Source organism: Danio rerio, chromosome 3, assembly GCF_049306965.1.
Source record: "Danio rerio strain Tuebingen ecotype United States chromosome 3, GRCz12tu, whole genome shotgun sequence".
In the NCBI taxonomy this organism is placed as follows: domain Eukaryota; kingdom Metazoa; phylum Chordata; class Actinopteri; order Cypriniformes; family Danionidae; genus Danio; species Danio rerio.
Genome location: NC_133178.1, coordinates 18,821,995 through 18,844,975, shown reverse-complemented (window position 1 = coordinate 18,844,975; position 22,981 = coordinate 18,821,995). Strand labels below are relative to the sequence as shown.

The 22,981-nt window shown below is 35.5% G+C and overlaps 1 protein-coding gene across 5 annotated transcripts; it reads left to right on the top strand.

Moving 5' to 3' along the window:
• The first annotated feature begins 125 nt into the window (after window positions 1-125).
• ubtf (upstream binding transcription factor) lies at window positions 126-21,851 on the top strand. Of its 5 annotated transcripts, none has more exons than XM_073937216.1 (22): window positions 126-156; window positions 952-1,050; window positions 5,328-5,378; window positions 6,981-7,153; window positions 7,290-7,373; window positions 7,478-9,219; window positions 9,368-9,634; window positions 9,711-9,834; window positions 10,797-10,907; window positions 10,993-11,126; window positions 12,466-12,607; window positions 12,927-12,968; window positions 13,203-13,316; window positions 13,938-14,093; window positions 14,171-14,317; window positions 15,499-15,609; window positions 15,721-15,809; window positions 16,219-16,408; window positions 17,644-17,691; window positions 17,860-17,925; window positions 18,039-18,149; window positions 19,723-21,850. In XM_073937216.1, the coding sequence occupies exons 7-22, from the start codon at window positions 9,612-9,614 to the stop codon at window positions 19,828-19,830; spliced, it is 1,716 nt and encodes a 571-aa protein (XP_073793317.1). In that variant the 5' UTR covers window positions 126-156; window positions 952-1,050; window positions 5,328-5,378; window positions 6,981-7,153; window positions 7,290-7,373; window positions 7,478-9,219; window positions 9,368-9,611; the 3' UTR covers window positions 19,831-21,850.
• Window positions 21,852-22,981: the final 1,130 nt, after the last annotated feature.

The following is a 22,981-nucleotide window of genomic DNA, read 5'->3' as shown; positions in this document are numbered from 1 at the left end:
GTTGACTGGAAGGAGAGCGAGAGAGATGGAGGCGGGGGGAAGTCTCTCAGCTCTGCGGGGACTGGAGCGCCCGTGCCCTGGACCGGCGGCGCAGTGCTGGCTAACATTCAACCCTCCCCTTGTTCCAGCACCAGTTCCACACACAAGCAGCGACAGGTAAGGTCTAACCAGCGCCTCATCCTACCAACCGTTGGGTAAACAAACATTGAGAAGAAAAACAACATCAAAAGCAAATATAAACATTTAAACTTTAGCTCACTGATGGGGTTTTTGTTTAAATTCGCGTTGACTCGGTGCAAGGCACGGTACATTCCGAGGTCGCCTTACCCGAATTTCCCGTCCTGTGACTCGGGGAAAAACATCCTCCGCTTTAAATACCAGAACCGTTAATTTTCGAGTTTAACTCCACAAGCCGTTAACCTCGTTTTAACGCGCAAAACGTGCATCTTTGTCGTGTTTGGAAGTAATCCGCGCGGTCGTCTTCATTTCCGAGTCAGGACTCCATGAGGCTCGTGGAGGGAAGAACCAGCCGCCTCTGGTTCGCCATCAGGGAGCTTGGTTGTCTCACCGTGTGGGCTTGTTTTCGCTTGTGCTTACCGTGAAATCATAGCTCGCGATCATATTTGATCGTTTTCCTCGGTTATCTGTGCTTGAGGAGCGAACCGGGTAAGTTATGGGTGATTTGTGGTCGTTTTTTTGTCGTTGGGGTTGATTTGGGCTTGCAGCGTGCATGGAGGATAGTATGGCGGCTCTAGAACAGTCGTCACGCCAGTCAAGCGTCCTCTCTCTCGGCTGTTGCGTTTTTCCATTGTGACCACGAACAAAATTACACGTTTGCACACGGGATTGAGTCGCTTCTCGCCGAGATGATTTCGTTTGTTTTAATTGTGCTTTAATCGCCGAGTATTGATTTACATTAACAGTTTATTTCTTTCATTTCTGTTTTTCAAGCCTTTGAAGAGACTGCTACCATACGGCTGCACACACCGTGCTTTCACCCCGCTATCCTCGACACTCGAAAAGTCGGGGTAAAAACCAGATTTCTTTACGGTAAGAGGACACTTTGGAAATAATTTTTAGCATTAACTAAATAACAATGGCTTTTTGGGTTTAATTAAACATAATTTCTGGATGATTTCTTTAACGGGAGCTGGTTCAGCTCTCACCAGAGAGACTGGCTGGAGGGGGATTCAATGCTAATTCTAGCCAGCTAGCTCCGGTGTAGGTCAAGTCGTAGGTCGGTTTAATAGTGTAACATTTTAACTTTATTAAAAGATAATTGATTGAAAGCTATCGTTTGTGGACATGATGAATCCATTTATTAAGGTTTTCACTTGGATAAATAAGCTAAACTGTTTTAAACATTAAACAGCATTAATTGTATGATTTAGAAACGTGTTTGTAATATCCGAAACCGAATTAAATGTATGAAACATGAATTTTAAATGAACCCTTATAAATACTTAAAGACTAACTTTGACGTATTTTCCTTGAACCTGGAGCTCCGTTACCAAAGCTTTTGTTCTTTAAAAATCTTATTAAATCAACCAGCTTTTCTGGACATTTTTGTGATTGTAAAACTCAATTCTGCTTGAACAGGGTCACAAAGCAATGCCACCCGGCTGCCTGGGGAGCATTTCAGTATGGTAAGAAATGCCCTTCAGTCAGGGTCTATTTTAAAGCTGGACTGAGCTGGCTCACGCGCCGCCATTACACACATTCAGCGCAGCTGCGACGCCTCGCCCTGGAAAAAGCCTCGTGCCATTTTGTGACTAATTCAGTCAGTGCACACATTTGCTAAACCGCATCAGATTAGGACGAGCCCTCCAAAACAGTCGAGCGTTTTTAATACTGTCGCAATGAGGCTGACCCAGAGCGCGTCCGCGGCGGAAGCGAAGCCCCGCGCCCTGTCCCGTGTGGAGGCAGACGCTGGTGCTGCATGCTGAATCAGTCACTCATGATGATGATCCATCCCTAGCTGTGTTTCCCCCTCTCGACGAACACCGAAAGCAGATCCCGATCCGTGGTCAGCTGGTCCGTGTAGAGGCAGCTGCCTGCCTATCGCCCGAAACGCTCCTTCCTCCTCCTGTCCTGTAGTACCTCCCAGTATCCACTCGTCCGCCGAAAATATACTCCATTTTTGAGGCTCCGCAACGAAAGGCTCGTGCCAAAAAACGCGAGTCGAGCGCTGGAGATGCCGTTTTAAGTCTTAGTTCAGTAGACAAAATGGAAGATTAGACGGATTGGCTGCTCTTGCTGGTGTCGACTGCAGAGTTATTTGAGATTTGAAACCGTCACAAGCAATGGGCTCTGTCTCACGATGGAGCGTAAACGCTTAGGGGCGGTGTAATGAACATCAACCATTATGTGTCGGGCTGGATTTTAATTCCTCTCTTTAGGCAGCAATTCCTGATTCGGGGAATTCGACTATAAATGAGGATTTTTTAAAAATATTCGTTTGAAAAGATTTTAAACGCCGTTAAAGCAAATACAGCCTTAGAGAGATAGAGATAACCAAATATAAAAGTTTTATTTTTAACTGCTGCATGCATTTTCACGCCATGAAAAAAGCCATAGAAGCTTTGATGGTTTAAAAACAGACAAACAAAACACCCATATACTTGTTTAGGTTAAATAGAAAGTCAGGACCAACAGTTGAAGTGTTCTTGTTTCTTTATTAATTTCACGAAAAAAAGTGATAACTATGTGGGCTTCACTTTTTTTGTCTCAGATGTTTGTCACAATTCATTAGTTTTAGTTTTTTTACTCGAGTGATTCCCTAGAATGAGTGTAAACACTTAGGGGTGGTGTAATGAACATCAACCATTATGTGTCGGGCTGGATTTTAATTCCTCTCTTTAGGCAGCAATTCCTGATTCTTGGGATTCGACTATATATGAGGATTTTTTTTAAATATTCTTTTGAAAAGATTTTAAACGCCGTTAAAGCAAATACAGCCTTACAGATAACCAAATATAAAAGTTTTATTTTTAACTGCTGCATGCATTTTCACACCATGAAAATAGCCATAGAAGCTTTGATGGTTTAAAAACAGACAAACATAACACCCATACACTTGTTTAGAGTGGGTTAAATAGAAAGTCAGGCCCAACAATTGAAGTGTTCTTGTTTCTTTATTAATTTCACGAAAAAAAGTGATAACTATGTGGGCTTTACTTTTTTTCTCAGATGTTTGTCACAATTCATTAGTTTTAGTTTTTTCCTCGAGTGATTCCCTACAATGAGTGTAAACACTTAGGGGTGGTGTAGTGACCATCAAACATGCAACATTTGACCATAATGCACATGTTCTCACTTTTAAAATAGCTATTGAACCTTAAATGGTGTTGAACACAAACAAACACTTGAAAAACAGCATTGAAAAAAAAGTGAAAACTTAAATTTTGTCTCAGATTTTTTAGTCATGATTATTATTATTTTTTTCTCAAGACTGATTCTCTACAATGAACATAAATGGGCTGGTGTAATGAACATCAACATTATGTGTGGGGCTGGATTTTAATTCTTCTCTTTAGGCAGCAATTCCTGATTTAGGGAATTCAACAAAAATATATATGAGGATTTTTTTTGTAATTCGTTTGAAAAGATTTCAAAGGCTGTTAAAGCAAATACAACCTTACAGATAATCAAATATAAAAGTTTTATTTTTAAATGCTGCATGCATTTTCATGCCATGAAAATAGCCATAGAAGCTTTGAGTGGTTTAAAAACAGACAAACAAAACACCCATACACTTGTTTAGATTGGGTTAAATGGAAAGTCAGGACCAACAATTGAAGTGTTCTTGTTCCTTTATTAATTTCACGAAAAAAGTGATAACTATGTGGGCTTTACTTTTTTTCTCAGATGTTTGTCACAATTCATTAGTTTTAGTTTTTTTTACTCGAGTGATTCCCTACAATGAGTGTAAACTCTTAGGGCTGGTGTAATGAACATCAACCATTATGTGTCGGGCTGGATTTTAATTCCTCTCTTTAGGCAGCAATTCCTGATTCTTGGAATTCGACTATATATGAGGATTTTTAAAAAATATTCTTTTGAAAAGATTTTAAAAGCTGTCAAAGCAAATACAGCCTTACAGATAACCAAATATAAAAGTTTTATTTTTAACTGCTGCATGCATTTTCACACCATGAAAATAGCCATAGAAGCTTTGATGGTTTAAAAACAGACAAACATAACACCCATACACTTGTTTAGAGTGGGTTAAATAGAAAGTCAGGCCCAACAATTGAAGTGTTCTTGTTTCTTTATTAATTTCATGAAAAAAAAGTGATAACTATGTGGGCTTTACTTTTTTTCTCAGATGTTTGTCACAATTCATTAGTTTTAGTTTTTTCCTCGAGTGATTCCCTACAATGAGTGTAAACACTTAGGGGTGGTGTAGTGACCATCAAACATGCAACATTTGACCATAATGCACATGTTCTCACTTTTAAAATAGCTATTGAACCTTAAATGGTGTTGAACACAAACAAACACTTGAAAAACAGCATTGAAAAAAAAGTGAAAACTTCAATTTTGTCTCAGATTTTTTAGTCATGATTATTATTATTTTTTTCTCAAGACTGATTCTCTACAATGAACATAAATGGGCTGGTGTAATGAACATCAACATTATGTGTGGGGCTGGATTTTAATTCTTCTCTTTAGGCAGCAATTCCTGATTTAGGGAATTCAACAAAAATATATATGAGGATTTTTTTTGTAATTCATTTGAAAAGATTTTAAAGGCTGTTAAAGCAAAAACAGCCTTACAGATAACCAAATATAGAAGTTTTATTTTTAACTGCTGCATGCATTTTCACGCCATGAAAATAGCCATAGAAGCTTTGATGGTTTAAAAACAGACAAACATAACACCCATACACTTGTTTAGAGTGGGTTAAATAGAAAGTCAGGCCCAACAATTGAAGTGTTCTTGTTTCTTTATTAATTTCACGAAAAAAAGTGATAACTATGTGGCTTCACTTTTTCTGTCACAGATGTTTGTCACTCTCATTGTAAAAACATTTACAATGTAAAGACCTTATAGAATATAACTACAACATTGATTTTCCCACCATGAAAATAGCCATAGAAGCTGGCATGGTTAAAGTCAAACAAACAAACCACTTTTATACACTTCAGATTTGGTTAAAATACATATATTTACCACAGGAATATAAAATATTTTTGTTTACTTAATAATTTGATGGTAACAAATTGCATTGAAATAACGTGAAACAGAATGTGAAGTGTGGGTTTTTATCTTTTTTGCATCTCAAATGTTTTAGTCATAATGCAATCTGTTTGTTTTTCTCAAGAGTGTTTCCGGACAATGAATGGAGAAATGGACTCCTCTGCTAAAGCCACTGGTAAGAAACTTGTCATTTAGTGGTTTCCGCATATTATTATTATATGTTATATTTTATTAATGGCAATAAATATGATTTTAAAGTCTTTAAAGTCATGGTTTTTATTTCTGAATGCATCTTTAATTATCTATGGTTCTGATTAATCTGATTAGAAACTTTCAATCTGATCAAAGACAAAACTGTTTTGGTGTCCATGTCAAGTTAGATTTACCAGAGTGTTTTTGTATACATGGCCAATTGTGTGCAAGTAAAGTATCTGCTGTAAAGGGATAGTTCATTCAAAAATGAAAACGACGTCATAATTTCTCCACCCTTGACCTGTTCCTAACCTGTTTGAGTTTTTTTCTGGTGAAGATATTTTAAACAATGTTGAAAAAAGTGAATCTCCATAGCATGAAAACCAAACACTATGCAAGTCAATGGCTACAGGTTTCCGGCATGTAGCTTATAAATTGTTTTAACAAGTCAGTGGGTAAGTAAATGATGACAGAATTAAATTTTTTGAGCAAACTATTCCTTTAAATATGAACTTTTCTAAAAACAAATGTGAAAATAATTGCCTTTAAGTTTAACAGATGACAAAAATGTCTTATTCTGATCTGTACTTACATACTTTTAAAAAAACTTGCTACAGACAAAACCTAGTTAATTACAAAGTAAAATATTTTAAATGACAAATAATTTAATATGTCATTTTAATATGTCATCATATGAAGATTATTCAGAATTTGACAGACAATAGTTTTTATATACATGATATTGTTGCACTTCATAGGATTTTAGTGTCTGCTGTTTTCTCTAAATGATGGTAACTGTGTTTAATAGTCTGGTCTAATCTAGTTAGATTTAATTTTGTTACCCTGTACTCTGTGACGATAAAGTTGAATCTAATCTAGTATTTAAAATATAAACTAAATATAATTTTTTAAAAATGTTTTGAAGGTCCCGTGACCCGTTTTTAATAATTTTTAATAAAAATTATTTTTAATCATTTAAATAATTTTTAAAAAGTGTCCATTTTTTAATTTGATGTTTGACGTAATCTCAACTAAAAATGATGAGAGGGTGGGACATCACCTGTTTAAAAATAATAGCCACTAGTGTTTTGTTTTATCATAGCTCTGCCAGTGAAAGTTTTTGAGCTCAAATACGTCAAATGAAAATAGTCTTAAAGGGGGTGGGACATGTCAGATGCCAGAGAACATTTGATTGGTCAAGATTTGATGAGAAAATGTGCAATTCTCATGTGAAAATTGTTGATTGATTTAGGTGGAAGTGCCAACTTGCAAGCTTTACACGCAAATTTTGTTGCTGTTTTTGGAGCACAATAGCTTATAAATATTCTTATAACTAACAGACTGAAACTAACATCTAAAAATATATACACTTTTCATCCGAGACCAATACCTTGAATGAACAATTTGAAAAGAAACTGTCCTGAAAATGACTCTGCTCAGCATAAACCATGTTTACTCTCACAATACAAGTAAATGTGTATTGATTGTTAGTATGAAATCTATAAATTGCTTTTTTTTTCTTAGATTGTCCGATGAGGAGTGTGCTAGTATTTAGAAATCATCATATTATGTTTTATTGTTACAGTTTGGGTGCAGGATGATGTGTTGAAGTTGTTGGATGCCATGAAAGTGAATCTGCCAGAAAAAGATCTGGCCAAATACAAGACATCCGAGTCCCATTTGGATTGGGAGAAAGTGGCTTTTGATGCTTACTCTGCAGAAGTGTGCAAACAGAAATGGCAAGAAGTTTCCCGTGAGGTACGTTAATCAGTGACCAGTGGGTTTTATCCAGGACTTTGATTATCCTAAATGTTTTAGTGATCAAAAGGCATTAAATTTAGAGTTTATTTTTAGATCATGCAATTGTCACATAAAATTCCTGTTCTTTATATAGATACGCAAGTTCCGCACCCTCACCGAGCTGATCGTGGACGCACAGGACTACATTAAAAATCCATACAAGGGAAAGAAGCTGAAGGTAGATTGGCTTATGGCTCAGTACAGAAACAGTGGGTTAAGATTTACAGAGCTTGTCCTTTGTGGCAACTGTTGGTTAACTTTGTTTATTTGTTTTCTCTGCAGAAACACCCAGACTTCCCCAAAAAGCCATTGACACCATATTTTCGTTTCTTCATGGAGAAGCGTGCCAAGTATGCTAAGCTACATCCAGAGATGAGCAACCTGGATCTCACAAAAATCCTGTCCAAAAAATACAAGGAGCTCCCAGACCGTAAAAAAGTGAGTTCAATGAGATTAAAGGAAACATGGCCAAAGTTTGGACAATCATTAAAGAATTTCAAGAAAGGAGATCTGACATGGACTTTTAAAACAAACAAATTGAAAATATGAGGAAATTGTAGGAAAATCTCTTTTTCCTTTTTAGTTTTTCTTTATTTTAATGAAAGAATGCATTTTAATATTCAAAAAGTACATCCAATTTATTCAATTCAACTAAACCTATTCAATAATTTAAGGAACTCTGAGTATGTGTACATGGACACCAATACTCTGATTTTAATAAGATTAGGACAATGCTCTGATTAAGAATCTACCATGTAAACAGCCTTTTTTGATTACCTTGATCCAACTAAAGTCATAATCGAGGTAAACAGAAATGGATTAAGACATGTGGAATATGCTGATTTTAGTTGCATTGTTGAAGTGCAGCACAAACATGTAAACACCTTGATTGAACTACATTCACTGCATTTTTCGACAGCATAGTTTATACATACATGGTTGTTTAACACAATTTTCTGCACCTCCTGAGTCAGAAAAGGACGGCAAAATGCAGAGCCCCCCCATACAGCATGCGGTATCAAATTCTATTAAAACGCCAGTCCTTACTTCGTACTCTCATCTCAATACCTCAGTTTGTCTCGGGGGATTAATGAAATGCTCCTGAATGAGAGTGACTGCCAAGCTACAGCTAAAGTCGACAAATTAAAAATCAAATACCTGAAACTACAAGAAACTCCGGAGGAGATATGGATGGTGTAATGACGTACTGACGTTAATCGAACTATGTGCCATAACATGTAAAATGGAATCATGAAAAGAACATTCAAAAAGCAACTCATGTAAACACCTTAATCATATTATTGTTACATATTAAGGCAAATAATTTGATTACTGATATCATGTAAATGTAGGCAATGATATTTAGGAATTACGATTTAGCAACAATTAAGAATGCAACAATTCAATTTTTTTTCCAGTTGTTTTATTCTTGTTAAATAAATTGCATAATTATTCTCCAACAATTAAATCCTAATTTTATGATATAATATTTTAGTTATTATTTCTGTTAATTTTTTTTATCACATAAAATGGCTAAATGCTTGCAAAGTGAGCAGCTCTAGTGATAAAGTTAATCTAAAAAGTTTCTAAGAAGTTTGTCAGTAAAATCATATAAGAACCTCAATACAGGAGATTTGCAGTGCTTTCCACATATTTGAAAAACTTGTGGTGAGTGGATTGAAACACACCATTTACCCACATCACATAAATAGTTCCCTATATGCGACAAACAGTACATTATTTAATTTTTAATAATAATTGTTTATTATGACACTCTTTCTTTTTAGTGGTTTAATGTAAAAAAAAAACTGATTTTTAACAGATTAAAATAATAAAAGAAATACTTTTATGCTATTCAGAAGCCATGTGCACCCACTGACGTTTATAATCTGGTTCCTTCTCTCTTTCAAGTTCAAAGCAAACTTGAATGCCAAAGCATTTTAGATGTGTATATAAAATAGCCCATATGTAATAAATTAGCATTATCAAGAAGTTAGGACGATTCTAAGGGCCCACACATTTTGGTGGCCCCCCCAAGACATTATTAAGGGCCCACGACCCGACACCAACCCCCTCTCTTTATTCCACCTGTTACATCAAATATTAGCGGATCACCTGACAGGTACCAGCTTGCATGCAGGACTCTAGGGTAAATGCTTGTAAAGTGAGTAGCTCTGGAAATGAAGTTTAGAGACATTAACAGGTATAATTTGCATCTAGTGTTCAGTGGATTTCAAATCTGTTGCTGCTGTCCAAATATTTTGTGTTTGGTCTAGATAGCCTGTTGTTTCGAGTGGTACTTTCTAGATCAGTCAACAAAGCGTGCATTGTTTAGACTAACCCCGTCTGTTCTGACTGACCTTTTTGTCAACAGGAGAAATACGTGAAAGATTTTCTCAGAGAAAAGGAGACTTTTATGCTGAGCATGATGAAGTTCAAGTAAGTGATGCTTTCCCCTGACATTTACATTTCTAAATCAGCACTTTTCTCAAGGAAAATGTTTGTGTGTCATTAGGCAGGAACATCCTGACCTTTTGGAGAACGTTAACAAGAAGTCCAACGTTCCAGAGAAGGCCAAGACACCCCAACAACTGTGGTACAGCCATGAGAAGAAGGCTTTTCTTAAAGCACACCCTGATGTAAGCTCTACACAGCGTGTACATGCATGAAAACAATGATATTACATCATGTGAATGAGTTCCCAGCTAGGTCACTAGGTAACAGTGCTGCGTAATATGATTGCTGCCATGGTGCAACAGCAAAGTTCCTTAATTATTATGACAGAAAGAGTGTATAGTTCCTATCCATAGTGACCTAGAAAATAGCAACTTTTCATTTCCTGTCAGTCTTCTTACACAATATGACTAGAGAAAGAGTAGCTTTAAATAGGAAAAGTATCCTTTTTTTAGAGCGAGATGCAAATGGTCTAATCAGATTCAATTTCATATGCCAAGCTAAGCTAAAACTGCTCTCGCCAGACCAGGATATTGGCTGAATGGATCCAAAAGGGTAAAAATAAATGGTTTAACACTTGGGGAGTGTATTTTCAAGAGAGTGGAGTGGAGCTCACAAATGGCCTAAACACAAACCTAATGTCTCAGTTATATTTTTAGCTCTTATGCTGATTTTACCCAGCATTTAAACACATTGGCCTGATTTCTGTTCATTTAATTTCAACTTTCATTCACTGAAAGATTTCTTTACTTCAGATTAAAGCACATCAAAACAGAGCAAAAACTTTACAGTATGAGAGGAGGAAATATAAAGCAAACTTAGACACTTTCTTGACCCAAAGAATTAAAAAATGTGTTCTGAGCTTGTGGAGTTTAGGTGGTAAAAATCAAATGACACATAATATCATGAAAGCAATGTAGATAGTAAGTTTAACACATATTTTGCAAATTGTAATGCCTCATTTAACATGGCGACTAATAAAAAGTAAATACTCTGAGTTGGATTTAGAAGTTATCGCATTTTGCCAGCATTTTGAAAGAAATTATTTTATTAATGGCTCCTTTTATACATGGGTTACTTGCTTTGCTGGTTTATTAGTTTATACACCTGAATAACATAACATTGTGGCTTTTTTTTACCTCTCCAGGCGACCACCAAAGACATCAAGGATAATCTTGGCAAGCAGTGGCCACAGCTTTCAGATAAGAAGAGGATCAAATGGATCGCAAAGTCTCTGGAGCAACATAAACTATATGAGGTAAAGATTTTACCATTTTACACTGGATATTATTCATCACTAGCAGGCTCCTTTATAATGTGCAATCGTTTCTGTTTGTGTGTAGGAAAAGATGCGTGAGTTTATCCAGCAGCATCCAGAGATGAACATGACACAGGGAGACATCGTCAAATCCAGTCTGACCAAAGCAGAACGTCAGCTCAAGGACAAGTTTGATGGGAGGCCAGACAAACCACCTTCGTAAGTTCAGTTTTTTCTTTATGCAAAACATAGTCTGTTGTTTGTTTCTTTTTATTTTGAGGTAAAATGAGTTGAATGTTTATTTTATTTTTTTTTACAGAGTATTGCAGGGTCTGAAAGTCCTTAAAATGTCTTTAAATTTCAAACACAACATTTTTAGGCCTTAAAAAGTCTTACATTTACTGAAATTTGGGGTTGCAGTCTTAAATCATTTTAAAGGGTCTTAATTTTCCTTTGTTTATGTAAAGCCAATTAGTCCAACACACATCCAATCACTAACAACATATCTCAATGAAACTTTAGCAAAACTATTTTTTTTAAGTTATGTTGATTAAAAAAAGTATGTAAACAACTATGGCTTGTTTTGACACATTATTTAAAATATGTGGCTAAGAAATGACTAATTAGATATTATTTTCTGCTGGGCCATTAAAAAATCCTTGGCATTAGCCCTATAGCAGTCTGAAATTTCATTCTTCATGGGCTTAAAAAATCTTAAAGTCTTAAATTTGATTTGGTGAAACCTGCAACCCGGTTTTAATAGAAATTTAATTATTGTAACTTTCACACAGATCAAATGCCTACCTTCTAAATTGCAGGCTTGTGACTCACAGTTTTGAGTCTATTATTTAAATAAAGTGAGAGCCTATAAACTAGCAGTTCTGAGACAATAAAGTCGATGAATTATGATGAGAATTATGAGATGGAAACTCTATTTGCAAGAGCAAAAATCAGATGCTAGAAGCACGTTTTTTATTTCATAGTGAAAAAGGGCAATAATACAAATGTAACTTGTTTTTTTCTGTTGCCTTTGTAGTGTTATTGTGTTTAATATTAATAAAATTATGTATTTCAAAACATTTTCTTTGATTTTTTTTTTTTGTATTTTTATTAGCCCTCATTTTTATTTTAGTAATTGAAATGCTTTTGATTTGGTTACATGGTTTACTTTGAATCCTGTTTTATTCTGATATGTCGGTAACATTTTTTTTGATGGCCTATTTGAGTATTAGTAGACTGTCTGTTTAATATCTGCTGATATTGCTCCTTCAACAGACATTTAACTCACTATAAGGAACTTTGTAAGTACTTGTCAACTTACACTAACCCCAACCTCACAGTCTACTAATAATCTAATGAGAATTAGTTAACATGTAGATGCAATGTAACTTAAATTCAACAAATGGACCATCAAAATAAAGTGTGACCAATATTTCTTATCTTTCAAATGACCAGAATTGTTTTTTTTGAAGTTTTAGTTTTTGTACAGTGTGTATAAAGTCAAATCTCTCATCTTTTTTTTTTTTTTTTTTTTTTTTTTTTTTTTTTTTTTTTTTAGAAACGGTTATTCTTTGTTCTGTGCTGAGCTGATGTCCAGTATGAAGGACGTTCCCAGTACGGAGCGTATGGTCATGTGCAGCCAGCGCTGGAAACTCCTCAAACAGGCCGAGAAAGACGCATACCAAAAGCGATGTGAACAGGTCTGTAATGCACTCATTCAAACAGTGCTTTTATTTGGCACACTTCCATATGTTTGTCACCAGTTGATAATCTAAACCAGAGGTGCCCAAATGCAGTCTTGGAGGGCCGGTGTCCTGCAAAATTTAGTTCCAACCCCGATTGGACACGCCTAAACTAGCAAAACAAGCTCTTTTTAGGTATACTAGAAACTTCCAGGCAGGTGTGTTGCAGCTTAACTATGCAGGACTCTGGCCGTCCAGGACTGGATTTGGACATCTCTAAACAAACCTACGTTGGTGCATAAAAAGTAATTTCTTGCTTTAAATTTGCTCTACACAGAAAAAGAAAGAATATGAAGTTGAGATGAACCGCTACTTGTTAGTAAGTATACCTTAATCATAATCATTTTTATTCTTTGTTTTTATTTTCTTATACTTCTCTCTTTTATTCCTGTTTATGTAAAGCACTCTGAATTAGCTTTGTGTATGAAATGTTCTATATAAATAAACTTGCCTTGCCTTAATGAGTATAATAGATGCTCGCTTCTGTTGGTGTGTTGTTTGTACAATTTTGCTGCTTGGTTTGCATTTTAAACATGCTGTCTGTGCGTGGCAGAGTATCTCAGAGGAGGAACAGCAGAGAATACTGTCAGAACAGAAGATGGGCAGCTTCAAAAAGGCCGGCGGAATCAGCAGCCCGGCTTCAAAAAAGAAAAGCTCTAAAGCAAAGGTCAGAGCACCTGTCAATCATCTTGAATTAGCTTACAGTATGGTTGTCACGATATTATCAATTCAGGCCACGATACCATACCAGCTGAAGTATGACGATACCAAGTAGTATCGCAATACTGTGTTAATTCATAACTCAAATCTATGAAATAAAGCAAATTGTCCGAAATACTATTTTATATGTCAGAATACTTAAATTCAATTCCCTTATTATTGAAAATAGATTATTTGTAGCAGCCTTTCACTGCTTTTTTTGAATATACTATGACTATAATAATTGATCACGCCATATGATCCATCATGACCGCAGCAAACTATGACCCGTATGCAAACAGGTAAAATGAAAGTAAAATAAAGTGGTCTATTGATTATTTGCTTGCACAAATGTTTGAGCATTTTAGTTTGTAAGTTTAGTTTAATGTTTGATTTTTTTTCCACATGCAACATATTGTAGAACCGTTAATGATAATACTACCGTTTACAAACTAAAGGGGTGCCACCAGTATTTTGGAGCCATAGTATCGATGTGCTACCGAAGTACCGGTAAACTGTGCAACCTTAGCTTACAGTAAGATAAACTTAATTTCTGTAATGGCCTTTTTTTTTCCTGTTATCCTAACAGCCTAGCGCAGAAAAGCCCAAGCCGCCCATTTCTGCAATGTTCATATTCTCTGAGGAGAAGCGTCCAAAACTTAAGCAGGAAAAACCTGAGCTTTCTGACATGGAGCTCACCAGACTGCTGGCCCGCATGTGGAATGAGCTTACTGACAAGAAGAAGGTAACGTTACCATCTGGCATTGTCCTCATAACATCGCTGTATTAGTTTACTTAATTGTTTTCTAATCTTTCTAATAGGAGAAATATAAAACCCTGGAGATGGCCCTGAAGGCAGAGGCTGAAAAACAGAGCAGAGAGGAGAAAGGGAAGCTACCAGAAACGCCCAAAACAGCTCAGGAAATCTGGCAACAGAGCGTCATCGGAGACTATCTGGCCCGGTTTAAGGTATGCAGTTATAAATGAAATTCACTAAAACAGTGTTTTGTTAAAAAGATTGCACTTTCTTACTAGAGTTGTCATGTGAAACTGACAAAATGAAAAAATTATATTTGTGCATATACATTAGATTAGTCAGTACTGAATCCAAATCTGGAGCTTATCTAATGAAATAACTTAGGAGAACGGTCCAAAAACTAGAACACCCAAATGTATATGTTTTACAAAAAAAAATGGATAAAATTTTGTAGTTTGTCATTTATTTTGCAATGTTTTGCTTGAATTCAATTGTATTATCTTTAAATTGCTAAATATGTTTGGTTTGTTAAAATATTATTTTAATAAATATATGTTTAGTTTAAATGCACCAAAATACATTGCCTATATTCAGTGAGAAATGGAGAAAAACATTCATTTTCAAAATGGGGTGTACTCGTTTATGCTGAGCACTGTATACCTGCCTGTATAATCTTCATTTAATTCTCATCTTTGGTTACACATTTTTAAAGTCTTAAATTACTTTTTAGTAAATTAAGTTTAATTTTAAATCATAGTAACAAGTCTTAAGTTCGTTTAACTATAGCATTAGTTTTTATGAGAATTTCATTTTCCTTGTGCTTCATAATAAAGCAAAGCGCTAGCATAATTTCTGCACTGAGGCTCATTGTCTTCATTACTGGCACCTTCAGTGTTCAACATGCTCAAAATTGAGCTGCATTACAGCTTCATTCAGGACATCATTCAGAGATGTTTCTTAAAATTGCAGATTTCCTTATTTATTTTTTTTAAGTCTGTGGAATGTGCTGTGTGTATAATCATGCTGTAGTGGTATATAGATATGCAATGAGTCACAACAGAAAGTAAAAGATAATTTAAATTACTCAAGTGGATGAATCAGGAGTGTCCAAGCCTTTACATACTTTATATATAATTAATTTAATTTTAAGTTAAATAATGTATTTGTATGTTCCCTTTAAAATATTTCTACAAACAAAACTCTTCATGTGCTCTTTGTTATATGTAGTTTGCAACATATTGGTGTTGTGTTTTCCCTTCTTTTTTCCTGTAATGTACTTTAGTTGGTCTAAAAAGGATTTTTAAAAAGTCTTAAAATGACCCTCATAAAACCTGCTGAAGCCCTGATTATATACTAGTATATAATATATTAATCTCCCTCTTTTCTTTCACAGAATGATCGGGCGAAAGCTCAGAAAACCATGGAGGCCACCTGGAACACCATGGAGAAGAAGGAGAAGATCGTGTGGATCAAGAAAGCTGCTGAGGACCAGAAGAGATATGAAGTGAGTTCTGAAAAATTCCAAGAAATTAGTGTCTGCTGCCTACATTTTTTCATAGAAATGTAATGTGTGAAAGTATTCACCCCCCTTTTTTTATTCTTCTATCTTGAACAGAGAGAGCTGAGTGAAATGCGATCCCCTGCCCCAGTGATAACCCCTGGGAAAAAGATGAAATTTGACGGCGAACCTAAGAAACCACCCTCGTAAGTTTATTCAGTGTGTGTGTGCAAGAACTGATTATTTACAATTCTCACATTTAGACCTCCTAAATGAAGAACTACTAGTGTATGAGGAAGCTTAATTGACATGCTTCATCTATCTCACTGGTTCTACTTAAATCATTTGTACAGTTAAGTATACAGTTCTACCATACAGTTCTACCACTAACAATGTTTAGAATATTTAAATATATTAATACATATATTAATCAGTAAGTTACTGGTTTGTAGTGTATTTAATATATTAGTTTTATTTTGTAATTGAAGCTAATATGGCATAGTTCACCTTCTGTTGAACTGAAGAAAGCTGCAGATCTGTAACCATTGACTTCCATAGTAGGAAACATAAAGATGTACCAGTCTTCTTAATAATTCTCTCTTCACGCTTCTACAGGAATGGTTATCAAAAGTTCTCTCAGGAGATGCTGTCGAATGGCGAACTCAACCATCTGCCCATGAAAGAGCGCATGGGTGAAATCGGAGGCCGCTGGCAGAGACTCCCTCAGAAAGACAAGGACCGCTACAAACGCATTGCAGAGGAGAAACAGAGGCTTTACAAAGTGGAGCTTGAGCAGTGGCTCACGGTAACTTCATATCTTTACTATTATTTACTAAAGATTTCATATTTTTTTTTTCCTTTGGCTTAGTCTCTTATTTATCAGGGGTCACCACAGCGGAAGGAACCAGCAATTATTCTGGCATGTTTTTTTTTTAATTAAATTTTTTGCAGACACAGAAAAACATATATAAAACATATGACCTATAAAAAGACACAGCAATGCATATAAAGAGAGAGAGGGAAAAACTTACAAATCTTTAGAAATTAAACAACACTATTAGTCTTTGTTTATGGATCCCACATTTTATCAAATTTTCCCAGAAGAGGTCAATCTAATTCTTTCCAAATGTGAAGTGGAGTTGAGTCCAGGATGCCAGTCAGAAAAAAGAGGCCTAACATTTTTCATCCAGAAACAAAGGATAGCTTTTTTTTTAAAGCTATGATCATGCCATACTGGACAGGTAACAGTACATTTCAGTTCAGAGTCTCCAGAAAATCTGACCAGCCAAAAATTGCTATCATTGGGTCAGGGAGTAAAACACAATCGTAAACCTTAGCAAAGAACTGGAATATTTCTAACCTAAAACTCTGAACTTGAACACACTGGCATATGTTTTACGCAGCAGATGCTCTTCCAGCCAATACCCAAACACTTACATTCAAAACTCATGCGCTACTGCCAATTCATCCAATTCACTTATACCACATGTATTTGGACTGTAGTGGAAACTTATGCCAGCATGTAGAAAACATGCAACCTCCATACCAGGACTTGAACCAGCAACCTCCTTGCTGTTAGGCAACAGTGCTTGTTACTAAGCCACTGTGTTGCCTTTACTAAAGACTTTTCACCCAAAGATAAAATTCTGTCTTTTGCTCATCCATCACTTGTTGCAAACTTGTTTAGGTTTGGGTTAGGATTAGGGTCAGATATTGACTTCCATTGTTCCTATTTTGCTTTTTTTCTCGCCAAAATTATTTAGGAGATTTTCATTTTTCTTAAAAATGAAATCTTAAACCTTTTTAGATGTTTCTCTTGTGTATTATTTATTGCTGTTTATGTTTTAAGTGATATTTATAAAATATTGTAAATTTGATCTGGTTTTGCAATTAAATAAATAGCCAGAGAAGCTGATGTGGCAATAAAATTCAAAGCTCTCACCGTTTAGCATATATTTAACCATTTGAGGATTAATTTCTAAAATTGACTGTTTAAATGTGTTGAACTGAAGAATAATAAAATGAATTTCTCCCCCACAGAGTATATCATCACAAGAGCGAGCTGCGTATAAAGAATACAATTCTCTGGTGAGTGAGAAACATATTCCTTCTCGAATCAGACTTGAATCATCTACCACTTAAGAGTCTTTATTATTATTATTTACATTTTTATTAACTATTAAAGGCAATACTCTTAATTTAAATGTGACTATTTCTGCCTATTGATTGATTTTTATTTCCCCTGCTTTTCTTTAGAAACGGAGGAGTACAGCAAAACCAGGTGGCACCAATGCTAAAGTCAAACCTAAGGCTAAAAGATCGGTGAGTTTGATCACACGGGCTATTAAATCACTCTTTATTTCAACATTTCATTAAATCACATTTTTATTGTTGGTATGGTTTTATGTATTATTTCATTTTGTTCTTGTCAAAAGGACGATGAAGAGGATGAAGATGAGGACGATGACGATGAGGATGATGATAAGGACTCTGACGGATCATCCTCTGATGACAGTGATGATGACGATGATGACGACGATGAAGATGTAAGATTCATAGCTTAGCTTTCCTCGCTTATGTCGGCTCAGACTTTCATTTTTACTATAAATTACTTTAGGATATTTTCATGTGGGTGTCTCACAACTAAAAATAGATCTGGTACTGGATATCGTAGCCTCTGTTACTTTTTACCTAGCACTTTTTTTTGTTAACATTTAATATAATTTACTTAGGATATGCGTTTTCACATTCCAATGCCTAATTATTAAATAGTTAAAATGACTGTAATTCAATTAAATGTTCTCAAGAATAAAATATAATGTGTTCTTTGGAACAGCACACTTACATTGTGTAACTACCCGCCGGTTATTAAAACAGTCCACGCTTCCAAATACTGATGTCCATCATACGTTTTATTTATTGAACACCGTGAAAACTAAAAGATAAACAAATAAACAAACCAAATGTTTCACACAAACACAATCAAAAGGACCTCAAAATAAACAAATAAAATATAAAACTATGTTTAGTTTACGGTGTTGGCCTGATAACCAGCTGTAGAGTAAACAGGAGCATTTAACAGGTGCTTGCATTGAGATCTCACTATGCTGAGTGACCATACAAACTCTCGCAGGTTAAATCAATCAAAGAAAATCATGTGACCTCCCACTGAAGCTAACCGGAAACAAAGAAATTAGTAACATAAACGTATACCAATAAACATTTAAATACTGAAATACAAATCAGTAAACAAAAATACAAGCTGACCAATCAGCGTCAGCTACACATTGTGAAGATCAGTGTTGTGCTAGTTACTGAAAAATTGTAACTAGTTACAGTTACTATTTACTTCGTTCAAAAAGTAACTCAATTTCTTTATCGATTACTTACGCCAAAAAGTAATGCATTACTGTTAGAAGTAATTTTTGAGTTGCTTTTCCAAAGAACATTTTTAATGCTTCCATTAATGTCATGATAATGTGACTTCAGTGGTGCATGGAAAATACACTGTTGATCAGCTTCAGTTCCAATTAATTTGCATTCTCACAACCAAAACACAAGACCGATTTAAACAAAAGGTCATTTTAGACACTAATTCATTTAAGTCAGACCAGCAGCATTTTTAAAAATTACAATGTGATAAAGCAGCTAAATAATAAATTTGGAAACAAAAAAGCCAAAACTAAAGCTGGGTTAGGAGTGGGTCCTGCTGCCGATAATGTCTCTCGGGCCCCCCTAAATGTATGGTTCCTTAGAATCGTCCCTAGCGTCGCCCCTGTTACAGTAGTAGTTACTGTCAAAAGTAATGCTGTTACAGTAATGCATTACTAGTAACATGTTATTGCTCACCACTGGTGAAGATATTATATTGTCATTCTGGCATTATTTAGTGAGTGGCATAAAATGGTCTTAAAGTGACAATAATATTGTTTAGCGCAATATTTTTGGTGCAATATATCATACAACAAAAATAGACATCCTGACAGGCCTAGTTATTTTGGCTGAGCACACTTTTTTTTTTGTTTGAAGTGCATTTTCTTACATTTAAAATGAATACATCTGTTTGTTTTTGGTGTGAATGTGCCCATCAACATAATCATCTAAATTATTCCCTTCCAGAATGAAGAAGACGTAGAGGACGAAGAGGTGGACGACAAGGAGAACAAATCTGAAAGCAGCAGCAGTTCTTCCAGCTCTGACGATTCATCCGCTTCAGACTCGGACTGAGCCGGAGCCGAGTCAGGCTGAGCCCACAGACTGCCAGAAACGCTGTGAACTGAGCCATGAGCCGAGGGTCTGAGCCTGCTCCCGCACTGCGCTCCTCCCACCACAGGAGGGAGCTGTCACACATCTGCACACCTTCTCTTCTTTTCACCCCTGCACTTCTGCTTTTATTCCTTTCTCCCGCATTCAATTTGCTTGGCAGGTTTTTAGAACTAATAGTCTAAACCGACACCAGATCATTGGGAAAGAATCAAAAGGCTGTAGTGCTCTGCTTTTTGGCTTGACGTGTTATCAGGACGTCCTGCGTTTAAAATTAGAAGAACAGCAAGCAGCAGGCACTGTTGTCTTTTCAGTGAATGAGCCAAAGAGTCTCTTGGTTTTGCAGATTTTATCTTTTCGTTGTTGTTCAGGAGGTACAGGGGACCAAATACTTGCACTCTGAAGAATGTCTGCTTTCTTTTCCTCTGTCTGTACCTCTCCTGTGTTTGCCAGCTGCGTCGTTCCGCTCCCATTTTTGCTTTGGCGTTTTTGTTTTCCTTGCTTTGTCGGTTCAAAACAAATGTGGTATTTCAGGAACAATGAAGCCATTTTTTTGAATGTCACCGCATGGACCCCGCTGGTCTCGGTGCTTGTTCGCAAGGCGTTTGTGCCCTTACCTGCACCCGATGAGGGGGTTAAAGGTGAAAATGGACTACTTTTTTTGTTTGTCCTCTTATAGGAATGCTGCCCGTAGCCGTTTCTTTGTGATGTGGTGAAGCCACAGAGGATTTTGAGTTGAAGTTCTCTGTTCATTCAGACTGATGTTACATATTGAGGACTAGTTTATCAGAAGTTCGTTAGCTTTTTTGTTTGTTTGTTTGTTGGGGCACCAAACTTGATTCCCTCCTGTTTGTTAAAAATGGTTATCTGTCGTTTGAAGCTGACTTTCGTTCCTCTTTCCAACCACTGTTTATTTGGTGCTCCAAAAACCTAAAACGTGATTTGATATGTTTTAAAATATGATGGATGTGAGTTACCCCACAATTCAGTGCACTTATGATGGAATCCCTAGTTCACTATTGCCCATTTATTATTTACATATTCAGTATGCCTCCTGCATTTCACTCATTAGCCCATAATGTCGACCACTTTACAGATCTTTCATGCACCAGCTCAAGGAATGTAACGGAGAAGTTTTATTTAAGAGAGGGGTACCATTATTTGTTGTGTGTGTGTGTGTGTGTGTGTGTGTGTGTGTGTGTGTGTGTGTGTGTGTGTGTATGTATATACGAACAGTTTTGAGGGTGACTGGTATATTCTCTCGTTCCAACACCCTGGCCGGAAATGGCAACTAAGTTAAACCCACAACCCAGCTTCCTGCACTGAGCTAAAACCTTTTACTCAGTATTTTTTTTACGCATTGGGCCACTGTAATTTATTTTTTTCCTCTGATTGCGTTCAATGATTTGCATATGAATACAAACTAATTATTATTTACGGAAGATTGCTATCAAAATAGATGCTCAATTTGCTGAACCAGGCGTGCAATCTTTGACCGAGGCCTGTATCATGTGTGATGCTGCATTATTGGGGGAAAATAAAAATACCCGATGGTTCTAGATGATTTGAAAGAAGGGCCGGGATAAGAAACCCAGTGGAACTTTCAAGATTTGTTGATATTTTATAGGATTTTGAGACTTTCAAATAGATTTGGGTTGGGTTCAGTGCTGTTGTAAGGTATTTGTACATATAGATTTCTCTTTTTTTCTTTCTCCCTTTGTAATGAGTGAATATTATTGCGTTTGTATTTTCAGTTGGCTACACTGCCGTAGCCTCAAGTTAGTTTGTCGATCGGGGGACATGTTTTTAATTTGGTAAGTTTTAGTTTTTACGCCTCCCCATGTTTGTTTATTTGTAGAAATGGCAAGAAAAAAAAGCTTAAATTTGTACTGCAGATTTGAAACATTTGGACATTTTCTATAGCAAAAGATGTTATATCCCTGCAATTTACAATTTGAGCAAATAAACCTTCTCTTAAACAGTTCTTCTGATTCGGTTTTGTTTTTTCACTCACCGATTTGTTCTAGATCGTTTGGTCTTGTTCGTTCTACACTAAAAAAAAAACGTTGAGTTATTTATTTAACCCTTTTTGCTACCCCATCAAGAAAAAAATATTTGGATTGCATTTCTTAAGTCATTATGTGACTAATTAACACACTCAAAGCATTTTTTCACATCTCATAACTTCTAAAATATCAAACTTTACCAAATGGTTGATATGTTGATTTATAGTAAAAGTACCAGAATTAATATGAATCTGAAAAATATGAAGTGCAAGACAAATTTACTGAAAAACAATAAAAAAATAACACATTTTCGGATAATAATCTTTTTTAAGTATGCCATAAAATATTTTAGATTCTCATTTAACACGTTTAATTCATTTTTTCTTTTTTTTTTTTACAATAAAACCAAAATCAAGTTTAGTAGTGCAACAGGATTTTTTTAAAAAATTTTTTTTAAAGATTTTTTTTGTAAACCAACAATGCTGTGTGGTAACCATTATTTCAAACAGTCATACTTTAAATGACTTTAAAAACATTCACGAAATGTTCAACCATTTGGTAGAGCAGGCATTAAAAGGGTTAACTTAACGGTTGAGTTAAAAAAAAAACAATAGTGCTTGTTTGGGTTTTTACCTTTTTTGGTTATTTATTTATTTAATAACATTTATCAGTTGCGTTAAAAATTTAGATTTTCAACCGTTAACTGATTTAACTGACATATAAATACACATATTTGAGATATTCGGTCGTCATGCTCGCCGTTAGCTTCCTTGTTTAGTCCATGTTGTTTATTTGTTCTTTATATCATTAATTCTGCCTGTCGTCTTGGTATTATTTTCCAACTGTTTTTTTGTTTATTGTTTTGTATGTTGTTTGAGATTGTCTGTTGATTGTTCTATTATTCATTTCTTCTATTGTTTATGTTCTTTTGTTGATCTTGTTCATCATGTTATTAGCTTTTATTTTCCTTTGTATTTTTTTCCATCAATCATTTGTTGTGATTAGTGTTGTTGTATTTGTCTTTTTCTTTGTTTTTGCTGTGCCTTTTTGTTTGTCTTGTTGATTTGTTTCATCTGTTCATTCCGTTTTCTCTTCTTTGTTTATTTGTA